General features: G+C 47.8%; 1 protein-coding gene across 2 annotated transcripts; it reads right to left on the bottom strand.

Annotated features, from left to right (window-relative positions):
- Positions 1-7,732: 7,732 nt before the first annotated feature.
- Positions 7,733-13,350, bottom strand: LOC310701766 (uncharacterized protein). 2 transcript variants are annotated; one of them, XM_083493116.1, is made up of 3 exons: positions 13,074-13,350; positions 10,645-10,761; positions 7,733-9,106 (listed from the first exon to the last, which is right to left on the bottom strand). In XM_083493116.1, exons 2-3 carry the CDS (start codon positions 10,645-10,647, stop codon positions 8,012-8,014), a joined length of 1,098 nt encoding a protein of 365 aa, XP_083349242.1. In that variant the 5' UTR covers positions 10,648-10,761; positions 13,074-13,350; the 3' UTR covers positions 7,733-8,011. The 2 variants fall into 2 exon arrangements, with proteins under 2 accessions (XP_083349242.1, XP_083349241.1); XM_083493115.1 differs by lacking the exon at positions 13,074-13,350 and adding an exon at positions 12,924-13,002.
- Between the last annotated feature and the right edge of the window lie 948 nt (positions 13,351-14,298).

The following is a 14,298-nucleotide window of genomic DNA, read 5'->3' as shown; positions in this document are numbered from 1 at the left end:
AGATGTTTTGTTAGCTGGTCCTGTTAGCTAGGGATGATGGGAGTTGTAGTCCCAAAACACTGCAGATGACACCAAACTGGGAGGGGTGGCTAACACCCCAGAGGACAGGATCACACTTCAAAACAACCTTAACAGATTAGAGAACTGGGCAAAAACAAACAAGATGAATTTTAACAGGGAGAAATGTAAAGTATTGCACTGGGCAAAAAAAAATGAGAGGCACAAATACAAGATGGGTGACACCTGGCTTGAGAGCAGTACATGTGAAAAGGATCTAGGAGTCTTGGTTGACCACAAACTTGACATGAGCCAACAGTGTGACGCGGCAGCTAAAAAAGCCAATGCAATTCTGGGCTGCATCAATAGGAGTATAGGATCTAGATCAAGGGAAGTAGTAGTGCCACTGTATTCTGCTCTGGTCAGACCTCACCTGGAGTACTCTGTCCAGTTCTGGGCACCACAGTTCAAGAAGGACACTGACAAACTGGAACGTGTCCAGAGGAGGGCAACCAAAATGGTCAAAGGCCTGGAAACGATGCCTTATGAGGAACGGCTAAGGGAGCTGGGCATGTTTAGCCTGGAGAAGAGGAGGTTAAGGGGTGATATGATAGCCATGTTCAAATATATAAAAGGATGTCACATAGAGGAGGGAGAAAGGTTGTTTTCTGCTGCTCCAGAGAAGCGGGCACGGAGCAATGGATCCAAACTACAAGAAAGAAGATTCCACCTAAACATTAGGAAGAACTTCCTGACAGTAAGAGCTGTTTGACAGTGGAATTTGCTGCCAAGGAGTGTGGTGGAGTCTCCTACCTTGGAGGTCTTTAAGCAGAGGCTTGACAACCATATGTCAGGAGTGCTCTGATGATGTTTCCTGCTTGGCAGGGGGTTGGACTCGATGGCCCTTGTGGTCTCTTCCAACTCTATGATTCTATTCTATGAGTCTACATTTGGAGGGCCGAGTTTGCCTATGCCTGTCCTAGAGAAAGGAGGTGGTGCAAGTTTGTGGAAGAAAGAAGAGTATTGTGAACCTGGATGGGTTAATGTGTAATCCAATACATGTCTAAAGGTAAAGGTACCCCTGCCCGTACGGGCCAGTCGTGTCCGACTCTGGGGTTGCGCGCCCATCTCACTTAAGAGGCCGGGGGCCAGCGCTGTCCGAAGACACTTCCTGGTCACGTGGCCAGCGTGACAAGCTGCATCTGGTGAGCCAGCGCAGCACACGGAAACGCCGCTTACCTTCCCGCTAGTAAGCAGTCCCTATTTATCTACTTGCACCTGGGGGTGCTTTCGAACTGCTAGGTTGGCAGGCGCTGGGACCGAGCAACGGGAGCGCACCCCGCCGCGGGGATTCGAACCGCCGACCTGACGATCGGCAAGTCCTAGGCGCCGAGGTTTTACCCACAGTGCCACCCGTGTCCCCAATACATGTCTACCATAGTGCAATCCTATATGTCTACCATGGGCCCAGCCAGGATTTTAAACTACTTTCTTTCAACCCCAAGTGCTCAGAAAAATCTGTCGAAATCCTTCTACAATTTCTTTTTTTAGTTAAGTATTTTTATTTATTTACTTGATGGGGGGCAGCTGTTCCCCTTGCCCCCCTGGCTACACCCATGATGTTTACTCAGAAGTAAAGGTAAAGGTACCCCTGCCCGTACGGGCCAGTCGTGTCCGACTCTAGGGTTGTGCGCCCATCTCACTTAAGAGGCCGGGGGCCAGTGCTGTCCAGAGACACTTCTGGGTCACGTGGCCAGCGTGACGAAGCTGCTCTGGCGAGCCAGCACCAGCGCAGCACACGGAAACGCCGTTTACCTTCCCGCCGGAGCGGTCCCTATTTATCTACTTGCACTTAGGGGTGCTTTCGAACTGCTAGGTGGGCAGGAGCTGGGACCGAACGACGGGAGCTCACCCCGCCGCGGGGATTCGAACTGCCGACCTTGCGATCAGCAAGTCCTAGGCACTGAGGTTTACCCACAGCGCCACCCGCGTCCCTTTACTCAGAAGTAAACTACACAAAAAAACCCCACCCTTTTAAAGCACATGACTTCCCCCAAATAATCATGGGAAATGTAGTTTCTCACCCACAGAGCTACACTTCGCAGTGCTCTTAATAAACTAGTTCCCAGGATCCCTTAGGAGAAACTGTGTGATTTAAATGCACATTGTAGTATATAGCACTGGCTTTGCACTAACAAAAAAGTTGGTCTGTAACCTCCTTTGGGTCTTGCAAGGGCTTCTGGGAACCGTGGTTCACGCCAGAGTGGGGAGCCATTATTATGAACATGAGAAGGGCCTGCTGGCCCATCTATTTCAAGATCCTGTTCTGGCACAGATGACCAAGAAACATGATCAGAGTTCAAGGCTGTCCTCCATTGCTGGTGGCTGAAGCAAAATCTGGGAGCAAGATACCGTATTTTTCGCTCTATAACACTCATCCGACCATAACACGCACGTAGTTTTTAGAGGAGGAAAACAAGAAAAAAAATATTCTAAACGAAACAGTGGGTGTATGATTTTTGTGGTTCATGCTGTGGCCACAGACATGTGATCTGACAGTGAGTTTGGAGTAGCCCAATGGAAAAATCCTGAGGATCCATGTGGATCCATGCTTTGTAACCACGTTTTTGCACCACTGCGGCCCCAGGCAACAGTGGGTGCGTGATTTTTTTGGTGCAAGCTGTAGCCATGGACATGCTATGTGATCTGATGGTGAATTTGGGGTGACCCAGTGCAAAAATCCTGAGGATCCATGTGGATCCGTGCTTTGTAACCACGTTTTAAGTGGGGAGGGAAGGAAAAGCACTCAAGGGACAAGGAGCACGCGTGGGGTGTGTAGAGAAGGATGCTGCTAATAATGCAGAAGAGGGGTATACGGGGAGAAGGCTTCTCTCCTCTCCTGCTTTGCTCCTTTAAAGAAGCAGGCTCTCTGTCCCTCTCTCCTCCCCACTCAGCAGCTCTTCTCCCACTTTGCTGTTTCAAAGTGAGCCACGGAGGAGGGAAGGAAGGGGAACCATGGATCCTCTGCTCACGACTGCAGCAGATCCCCCCCGCCACCCGTAGGCATTCCCTCCATAACACGCACAGACATTTCCCCTTACTTTCTAGGAGGAAAAAAGTGAGTGTTATGGTGCAAAAAATATGGTAACTCTCAGGACACCATATTTCTCCCTAGTTTGCCAACCTTTCTCCGATCCCGGTCCAGAAGCTTGCAAGATTTGCATTAAACACACGTTCTTGTGTGCTGTTGAAAGCCAGATGTGAGCAAACAGGTTCGAAGGGTCCAGTCGGGTATATTCATTGTTAGGTAAACAGAGCAGGCAAGCATCTCATTGTTAGGCAAACACAGATAATATATGGCCAAGGGATCTAAATCACTATCAGATTGCTCTCAATAAATGTGCATTTGTGCATTAGGCTCTCATCCTGAGTTGTTTTTAGGGAGATTTGATGCAGGCATTGCTACTTAATGAGCTTTTACCCTCATTAAAAAGCCCTGAACGGGACACTCCCTGAGCTGGGTGGGTGAATGTTCCTTGGGGACTTAACTTCTTCACCAAGCGCTTAAACTATGGAACTCCCTGCCACAGGAGGCAGCCCAACCACCAACTTGGATGGCTTTAAAAGAGAAGGGAAAGGCTGTCAATGGCTCCTAGCTTCAGCGGCCATGTTCCACCTCCGCTGTCAGGGTTGCTGTGAGGATAAAATGGGGAAGCACGAGAATTATGCATGCCACCAGAGGGCCCTTGGGAGGAAAGGTGGCAAAACAATGCAATAACAAATGAAATGTGTGGAATTTGGAAGTGTGACGTTAGGCTGGATTATCTCCTGCAGCCTAATCCCAAATGGAGAGCCTGCTCCACAGAGAATAATCTCCCTTGCCCAGTTTGCTGCTAGCGTTTGCTATTCTCCTGAACGGTTCCAGTGTTGCCTTTCTCCCTGCAAAAAAATAATATTCATTTTAGCGCTGCTGGCGTGTCGCCCTGGCACTCAGCTGGCAGCACTAACCCCTGAGGGGGCTTCATCTGAACTGAAATGCAATTCACTTAATCCTGCTGCCTAGCAACCCTTCAGAGGGTTTTCTCAGGGACAGGAAATCAGATGTGTCTAAGGAGAGGCCTTTTATTCCACCCCACCTTGTCCTCCTCCTTTTGGATTCTTTCCCTCACAGAAAGATCGTGTCGGAAACCCTGGAAGAACTACTGAAATCCATAAACGGGAATCTAGCGTGCCAGGGAGATAGCTTCCTGTGTCCCAAATGGCTTTTTAAAAATGGACGTTTACCCCGTTTTAAGGCCTAAGGACTGAATTTCCCAGACATAGCCAGTATTTAACCCTCGTAAGCAGCATCTTGGGGGGGGGGGGGAATCGCTGGAAAGTCCAGGAAAATCCGGACGTATGGCAGCCCACGTGGGCAGTGTAGATTTGGGCAGATTTCAATAATAGCTCAAAAACACTTCCCCCCCCCCTTTTAAAGCTCAACAACTCTGCCCCCCCAAAAAACCTTTTTGAAATATGGCAACCCTAACTTACTGTATTTTTTGCACCATAACACTCACTTTTTTCCTCCTAGAAAGTAAGGGGAAATGTCTGTGCGTGTTATGGAGCGAATGCCTGCGGGTGACGGGGGGGGGGGGATCTGCTGCAGTCGTGAGCAGAGGATCCATGGTTCCCCTTCCTTCCTTCCTCCGTGGTTACAAAGCATGGATCCACATGGATCCTCAGGATTTTTGCATTGGGCTACTCCAAACTCATTGTCAGATCACATGTCTGTGGCCACAGCATGAACCACAAAAATCATATATCCACTATTTCGTTTAGAATATATTTTTTCTTGTTTTCCTCCTCTAAAAACTACGTGCGTGTTATGGTCTGGTGCGTGTTATAGAGCGAAAAATACGGTAATTGACATTGAAATGAGAATGCCCGTGTGTTTTGGCAGCCCTGGCTGAGGAACAGGTGAGAAGACCCTGCCTGGGTGAGGCTGGAGGGCCCAGGGTTTCATTGGTAGGACAAGAAGTAATAGTAGTAGTAATAACTCTGGGTGGCTCCCAACAGATTAAAATTAGAATAAAACATCAAATATTAAAAACTTCCCTAAACAGGGCTGCCTTCTTCCCATGCAGAGGTTATATTTTTGGAGAATCCTCCAGAAAAATAATATCTCAGAGGACCTGTTGATGGCATTTTACCATTGTACTGTGGAGAGTGTATTAACTTATGGTCTCTGTGTGTGGTTTGGGAGCTGCGCGGCAAGGGAAAAAACAATGCTGTCCAGGGTTGTAAAGACTGCGGGGAGAATAATTGGGTGCACTCTTCCCACCTTGGATCAAATCTATGCTCCCAGGTGCCATAAGAAAGCGGCAGAGATAGTGCAGGATAGTGCGCACCCCGGAAATGATCTCTTTCAGCTTCTGCCTTCTGGAAGAAGGTAAAGTGACCCCTGACTATTAGGTCCAGTCGTGGCCGACTCTGGGGTTGCGGCGCTCATCTCGCTCTATAGGCCAAGGGAGCCAGCGTACAGCTTTCGGGTCATGTGGCCAGCATGACTAAGCCGCTTCTGGCGAACCAGAGCAGCGCACGGAAACGCCGTTTACCTTCCCGCCGGAGCAGTACCTATTTATCTACTTGCACTTTGATGTGCTTTCGAACTGCTAGATTGGCAGGAGCAGGGACCGAGCAACAGGAACTCACCCCGTCGCGGGGATTCGAACCGCCGACTTTCTGATCGGCAAGTCCTAGGCTCTGTGGTTTAACCCACAGCACCACCCGCATCGCCCTGGAAGAAGGTACAGGGTTATAAAGACTAGGACTAGCCGCCTGAGAAACAGTTTTTATCCAAATGCAATTTTGGTTTTAAATGCAGTGTAAGGTAGTCTCTGTGGGAGTATATTGTATTTAATTATGGGGTATCAAAGTTTTTAGGGGGTTAACCAGGCTTGTTGGTTTTTGATGTAGATTTTTTCAATTTCGTTGTGCTGTATGGGACAATGATAATAAAGATTGTTGTATGTGAGGTTGTAAGGCATTCCCTTCTTTGTGAAAGAGGCATTCCCTCCTCTCTCTCATGTGTAAGAGAAAAAGAGGGGGGATGCCCTTCTCTGGATGCGCATACGAGGGAGAGGGGGACTGCCTCTTTTAAGATGTGCATGTGTGAGAGGAGAACATGCTTGTTCTAGGGTGTTAATGTGTGTGTGAGAGAGAAAGAGGAACACCTCTCTGAAGGCAGTATTGTCGCAGGCATGCCCCCCATCTCTGAGCAGTGCAAGATTCCAGGGGTTCCTTAGGCCAGTGTTTCCCAACCGGTGTTCCGCGGCACACTAGTGTGCCGTGAGACGTTGCCTGGTGTGCCGTGGGAGGGAGGCGGGCGAGTCGGGCGGCGAGAGGCGGGGCGGCGGCGGCGAGGAGAGGCCGCCCAGCGCAGGGCTCTCGCCGTCTGCCTGCCTGGCTGCCTGTGTGGCGCTGACGTCACAGGGCTGTAACGTGCCCCAAATAGGCACACGCGGGGCGGCGAGCAAGCTCCCTCCCACATCCCATCGCCGCTCGCTTCGGCCGGCCTACTGGGCTGTCGCAGGCGGAAGGCCTGCGCATGCGCGAGGTTTTCGCGCCTTCGGGATTCCCTTCACGCCTTCCTCCTCCCGGGTCCTTGAGAGCGCGGGAAGCGGCAGCGCGAGACCGGCGTTGAGCCTGGTAGGTATTGCGCTTGCCAAGGCAGTCATTTGGGAAATGAAAACTTGCAAAGCAAGCAACCAGTTCAATCTGAGGTACGTGTATGCTTTATATCCTGTATCTGAAACCTGTTCTGCCCCCTCCCCCACACTTGGTGCCATTTTGCAGACTGTCTACTGAAACGTCATACTTTTCTTAGCTTAAATGTTAATAAGGCCTCATCTACACATGCAGCAGAGTAAGTTGACCCAGAATAGTACCAATTCAGATGGCAGATGGGAGAATGACAGTGCTGAATGCTTTCCCATGTAGAACAGTCCCTGCAAATAAAAACCTAGCATATTTGGAAGAGGGATGCTAGCCTAACCATTACCTTCTATGCTGTTACTATTTTTTTATTTTTTTTTTACATAAGTAAAAAGTGACCTTTCCCCATCTGGCATGGTGGTGTGCCTCGAGATTTTTTTCGTGAAACAAGTGTGCCTTTGCCCAAAAAAGGTTGGGAAACACTGCCTTAGGCCAAGACATACCGAAAGAAAAGACTACTTTATTTATGTATGCCACTACAGCAGCGAGAGTGTTGATTGCACAAAATTGGAAGACTGGAGAAATACCAACTAAAGAACAATGGCAAGAGAAGTCGATGAACTATGCAGAACTGGCAAAAAATGACAGACTAAGAGAAAAATACAACAGCGACTTTGAAAAAGAATGGGAACCATTTATGAACCCATGGGTCTGGGTTCAACATGCAAACAAAAGTCTATAGACTTGATGGCAGGTTTTAAATAAACATTCACATCGTTAGCATTAGAAAATGTGTAGAAGATAGAGAAATAATATGGAGTATTCATTATTTTTATGTTTTTAGGTTTGATGTTATTGTATAAATATGTTATTAGTAGTTTTTTCTTTTAGGAGGCAGCAAAGTTGGTGAAAGGAGAAACAAACCAGAAGCGGAAGTTGGTGGAAGCCTAGGAGGGGAGGGAGGAAGGAATGCACAGTAAATGTTATGAATATATGTGTAATGAATGAAAAAGAAAAATGGCCAAAATTTTTTTTGAAAAAAGATTCCAGGGGTTCCTGGTGCTTATCTAGGCTTCACTTTCCTTTGGAATGAGGGACAGACTGTGGCGTCTTTTTAGATACATGGTTTATTTGCACATACATGAAACCTGAGCTTACAGTGGAGGGGCTCACAGCAGATGTCTTGTCCCTTAGCAGCATCAACAACAGTCTGGTCTGGAGATTCACTGGGGACACTGGAGTCCAGTTTGCTGTGAATGGGACTCTCGACTGAGTGGGTTTCCTGCAAACACACCTTTCTCTCGCAGATGTTGGGGTTCTACCAGATGTTTTCCTCACCTACAATGCACACATCCTTCTCCTTAACAGCACCAGGAATTGCCTGCACTGGGATATCCCAGGGGGATCTGCAACTTCCTCCATGAGGAAGGGTTTCCTCCTCCTCCTCCTCGACTGGGTGGGCTTTTTGCTGACCCCCCGTTCTCTTGTGGATGAGGGGCTTTTGCCGGATGGGTTCCCCATAGACAATGCACAGGTCTGGCTCCTTGCAAGTATCAAGCATCGTCATCCTGGCTCTGGCAGCAACAACGGTCTGAGCTGGAGTTTTACTTGGGACACTGGAATCTTCTTTGCTGTAAACTGGACCCTCCCCTGAGCTGATTTCCTGCAAACATGCCTTTCTCTCGCCGGTTTTGGGGACCTGCCAGATGTTTTCCTCACCCACAATGCACACATCCTGCTCCTTAGGAGCACCAGGAATTTTCCACACTGGGATATCCCAGGGGGATCTGCAACTTCCTCCATGAGGAAGGGGTTCATCCTCCTCCTCGACTGGGTGGGCTTTTTGCTGACCCCCCATTCTCTTGTGGATGAGGGGCTTTTGCCGGATGGGTTCCCCATAGACAATGCACAGGTCTTGCTCCTTGCAAGTAGCAGGCATCGTCATCCTGGCTGTGGCAGCAACAACGGTCTGAGCTGGAGTTTTACTTGGGAAACTGGAGTCTCCCTTGCTATGAACTGGACCCTCCCCTGAGCTGATTTCCTGCAAACATGCCTTTCTCTCGCCGGTTTTGGTTAACTGCCAGATGTTTTCCTCACCCACAATGCACACATCCTGCTCCTTAGCAGCACCAGGAATTTTCCACACTGGGATTTCATAGGGGGATCTGCAACTTCCTCCATGAGGAAGGGGTTCCTCCTCCTCCTCGACTGGGTGGGCTTTTTGCTGTCCCCCCGTTCTCTTGTGGATGAGGGGCTTTTGCCGGATGGGTTCCCCATAGACAATGCACAGGTCTTGCTCCTTGCAAGTATCAGGCATCGTCATCCTGGCTGAGGCCCAGGTGGACTTCTTGCAAATTTTCGCGTTGGCACAGGCATCTTTGGCTTCATCTCCTGGCTGCCAGTTTCTCTTTGCCTGTTTAGGAAAGTAGATTGATTGAAATGAAGAATCTTGAGAATAGGAAATACAGATAAGCAGCTCCCCTTTCAGAGGGTACTTTTGAGTGCTGCATACGTACCCTGCATTTCATACACTCCCAGCATTGTTGTTTTATGAAAATAGCTCACAATATAATATTTCCTTCATGATCCTCACCTACACAAGGGAATAGGAATCTTGGCCACTTAGTTTAGTACTGTCTGGATTGAACCTGCAACCTTCTGCAATGCAGGGCCGAGGCCACTTAGGGCTTTAAAGCACCAACACTTTGAATTGTGCTTGGAAACGTACAGGGAGCCAATGTAGGTCTTTCAAGAGTTATGAGGTCTCGGCGGCCACTCCCAGTCACCAGTCCAGCTGCTGCAGTTTGGATTAGTGGTACCGTATTTTTCGCTTTATAAGACACACCCGACCATAAGACGCACCTCATTTTCAGAGGAAGAAAACAAGAAAGCAGCGCAAAGCCTCTTGAGCGAAGAGGCAGGAGCGCTCCGGCTGCGCGCAAGAGGCTTTGCATGGCTATCCCTGAAGCCAGGAGAGCAAGAGGGATCCCTCTTGCTCTTCTGGCTTTAGCAATAGCTGTGCAGCTTGCATTCGCCCCATAAGACGCACACACGTTTCCCCTTACTTTTTAGGAGGGGAAAAGTGTGTCTTATAGAGCGAAAAATACAGTAGTTTCCAGGTCACTTTCAAAGGTAGCCCCACACAGAGCGCATTGCAGTAGTCCAAGCAGGAGATAACTGGACTTATAATAATAATATAATAATAATTTATTATTTATAACCCGCCCATCAGGCTGAGTCTCCTCAGCCACTCTGGGTGGCTCCCAAACACATGTTAAAAACAATACAGCATTAAATATTAAAAACTTCCCTAAACAGGGCTGCCTTCAGATGTCTTTTAAAAATAGGATAACTGCTTATTTCCTTGACATCTGAAGGGTGTTCCACAGGGTGGGTGCCACTACCGAGAAGGCCCTCTGTCTGGTTCACTGTAGCCTCACTTCTCGCAATGAGGGAACTGCCAGAAGGCCCTTGGAGCTGGATCTCAGTGTCCGGGCTGAACGATGGGAGTGGAGACGCTCCTTCAGGTATACAGGACTGAGGCCGTTTAGGGCTTTAAAGGTCAGCACCAACACTTTGAATTGTGCTTGGAAACATACTTATATACATGTGTGCGTGTATTTTAAATCTTTCACCCTCCCCAGTTGGATAAGGTTGCTCATAACAGCTGCAATCCTATCTCCTGATTAATTTGTTTCTTAAAAGGCCCAGAACAATAATCATGCAGCGGCTTTTAAATCTGGGCTTCCCTGCCATTCCTGTCCTGATTCCAGCCTGCGAGCTTTCTGGATTAGCTATAAATCCAGGGGAGAGAATCGAAACCATTAAAATGGACTCAGGACCTGCGCAAATGGAAAGCTCAGATCCGGGCCCACGGTTTGCTGAGTGATTCTCACCCTCTCTAGCTTAACCACCAACTAAAAAAATAAAAAGGAAACCAGCCAATGTTACCATTTCTAGATCTGCCAGCCTAGAGAAGGGAACTTTCGGCGTCCGAAGAGGCTGATTGGCCAAGGTCCTGATGCCACTCTGGAAGCACCGCCTTCACTATGGAGGGCAAGAAACTACCTGTGTGAAAAAATAACAAGAGATGTCTAAAGAGTGCAAAGCAGTTGCAGCGCCAATACCGGGCTGAATTGTTATGTGTTTCGTTGGTTCAATGCATTTTATTACCTGGTGGGATTAATTATATCTTCATTTGATAGAATTAATCTTTTAGGGCTGTCTGGCAAAGGCCGATAACTAATAAAACTGGTTAAATAAAATATACAAATATTAACTGCATTGTAGACAGCAGCAATAAACACTAAAAGCAGAGGTAAACACTGAGAACAGTGTGGAAGAGCAGAAGCCTTTGCTTGTTTACTCATGAGTAAGTCCTACTTCAGCCTATGCCCTTTTAAAATGTGGGGTTTTTAGGGGTTGGATATTGGGTTGTTGTTTTTATTTTGATTATATGTTTTGTGGTTTTATATTTTGATTTTGTACTGTGAACCGCCCTGAGACCTATAGGTATAGGGTGGTGTTATAAGAATTCTAAGGTGCCAAATATAAAATAAACGTTCATAAATGTACAAGGCAAACACTTAGGTAAGTATATAAACCACATGCCTGAAATAGTTACAGATAGGTAGCCGTGTTGGTCTGCCATAGTCAAAACAAAACATAGTCAAAACAGTATCTGAAGAAGTGTGCATGCACACGAAAGCTCATACCAAGAACTAACTTAGTTGGTCTTTAAGGTGCTACTGGAAGGAATTTTTTTGTTTTGACTATGTCTGAAATAGTACAGGAGAGTAATCCTAAAACCATTTTGACTCTCCCAAATTGACCTCAAATATTTCTCTGCAAGGAGAAAGGAAATGGGAAATCCTTCCCATTGTCTCTTTGCTTGCAAATCCAGTCTTAAGGGCATATTTGTGTATGAATAGGGTGAGCCTGTGACCTGGATTTAGGAATTAAAGTATTTACCATTACAAAAGAATGGCTAGGCTGCCCACCTAATGCAATCAGTGACCACTGAGTATCTTAGCAGGCAGGATTTCTGCCTCCTTCTGTGATGTATGTATGATGTCTTTTGGGGAGATGTCTTGGGCTACAGGGTGGGCAATTTCAAACTTCTGTAATAAGGGCTTGCACACCATTGTTCTGGGTTTCTCCTCCCTCCTGCGTGTGGGGAGTGGAAACCCTGTTGCAACAGTTACAGATAGGTAGCCGTGTTGGTCTGCCAGTCAAAATAAAAAAATTCCTTCCTGTAGCACCTTAAAGACCAACTAAGTTAGTTCTTGGTATAAGCTTTTGTGTGCATGTATCTGAAGAAGTGTGCATGCACACGAAAGCTTATACCAAGAACTAACTTAGTTGGTCTTTAAGGTGCTACAGGAAGGAATTTTTTTATTTTGCCTGTTGCAACAGTTTAATAAAGGTCTCTATATGGGCTCTTGGATACCCCCAAAGGGAAAAGGAGCAGGTTTTTTCTTATAACAGCAGTATATTAATATTAATAAATAATAAATAATAATAATAGGCTCCAGCCCACGCCTTCAGACAGTGGTGAATTCACAGACTTTCCTTCTTCATCTCAAGCCCCTTCCCTGTTCCACTTGAGTGTTTGCTCAGCTAAAGGGGGCCAGGTGTTAATCGTTTATGTGGGAAGTGCAAAGGCTGCTGGGAATTGGAGTTCACAGAAAAACAAACTGTGGCAGGGCAGAAGATTGATCTGAAATGAGAAATTAAACAGCAGAGAGAGAAAGATCCTCTTTTCCCCTCTTGCACTTGGATTTAATAGCTTTCTTGTTTTGTTTTTCAAAAAATTGTGGCTCAGTTTCACATATTGTCAACATAGTAACATCAACTTTTGTGGCTTCCTTAAAAAAAATATTTTTGACCCTGATAATATGTTAGCTTGACCATGGGCATTCTGTTTTCCACAGTGGCTAAATCGGATAGCTCTAGAAAGACCAATTATTACTGGACACAGAGAACCCAGAATCTGTGGGGATGTTGAGGAAGGGAGGAGAAGATGTCTTGATTAAATATTATCCCTCCTCACTCACGCTAGTGAGAAAGCCATCAGAACACATTCCCTTGCAAGTTGGTGATTCGTTGCAATCCTTTAAATTAAGCAATCCAGCCTTGCTTGTTCCTGGTAAGTTTCCCCTTAGTATTTCCCTCTTAAAATAATTAGAACAACAACCCAGCAGTCTTCTTTAGGAGTAAAGTTCACTTACCTTGTGGCTTCTATCCTCTGTAAGGATAAACCATGTGCTGCTGGATAAGAGCCAGAAGAGGAGGTCCAAGAGAGAAGTCCTAAAGGAGAAAGGGGAGATGGCCATGTGCTCAGCCCTTTTAAAGGGTCTGCTAGGGCCACGCCCACCTACCTGGCCACACACAAGAGGAGGGGGCTCCAGAACAGGTATGGCAGGAAGTCCTCCCTTTTCTGGAGCCACATTCCCCTGGGGGTCCACTCTAGGCAACAGGAAATTGTTGTACTTGACTGCTTCAGTGATGATACATCCCACATGCCCCTTTCTCAGGCAATACAACATACACTTATATACACAATTTTTATTCAACCACCCTGTTATGTACAGAGTTGAATAGGATCCAAATTGCAGCAGTCTGATTGGTCCTAGAACAATAGGATTCAGAATGCAGCACTCTGATTGGTCCTAGAACAATAGGGTCCAGAATGCAGCAGTCTGATTGGTCCTAGAACAATAGGGTCCAGAATGCAGCAGTCTGATTGGTCCACAGGAGCCACCCAATCCAACTCCAGGTGAAAGTGAATCCGCAATCTGATTGGCCTACAGGAGAATCCTGGAATTAGCCAATCACGTGGGGCCCATTGTAAATAATGTATATAAAGCAGACAGTTCAGGGCTACATTCCATTTCTCACTCCTATGAGCTGAATAAAGAGCATGAAATCCACACTTGACTCTGAGTATGTGATGGCCTGGGATTCCGAGTCTGAGAGTGAATTGGAGGAATCCCAGCCGGCACAGGAGTCCCCGCCTCCAGGGCCGGCTGAACTGGGGCAAGGCCTAGATGCTGAGGAGCCTGCACCTGTGCCAGATCCTCAGGGGCAGGCACCAGGTGAGACCATTCTGGCCCCAGAGGTGCTGGAGGACTCAGTGTCTACAGGTGAGCCTCCCCCGGGGCCCAGTAACCCTTCGGCCTCTCCTGAACTGCAGAGGCTTAGGGCAGAGAGGCGAAGGGAACTGGTTTCTCCCAGGAGGAGTGCTCGCCTTAAGGCCAGGAGAGGCGGGGCTCCTGGGGGCCGGGACCGCCCCCGGCCTTAGAAGAAGATAAAGGTCAGGCAGCCCGGTCCCAGGTTGCGGGAGCAACGTCGTTGTGGAGTACCTGCTTTACCCAGACCTAGATCTGCACTCCCGGTGTGCCTGTTCCTCGCCCGGCTTCCTGCTCCTGACTCTCCGGTGTTCTTGTTCCTCGCCCGGCTGCCCGCTGCTGACCCACCAGTGTTCCTGTTCCCCGCCTGGCTCCCTGCTTCTGCTCTACCAGTGTTCCTGTTACCCGCCTGGCTTCCTGCTGCTGCCCTACCAGCGTTCCTGCTCCCCCGCCCAGCTCCCTGTTTCGGACCTCG

The sequence above is a fragment of the Podarcis liolepis genome, assembly GCF_965112155.1.
Source record: "Podarcis liolepis genome assembly, chromosome: 2".
Taxonomy (NCBI): domain Eukaryota; kingdom Metazoa; phylum Chordata; class Lepidosauria; order Squamata; family Lacertidae; genus Podarcis; species Podarcis liolepis.
The sequence above is the reverse complement of the archived record's forward strand: the minus strand, read 5'-3'. Positions and strand labels throughout refer to the sequence as shown.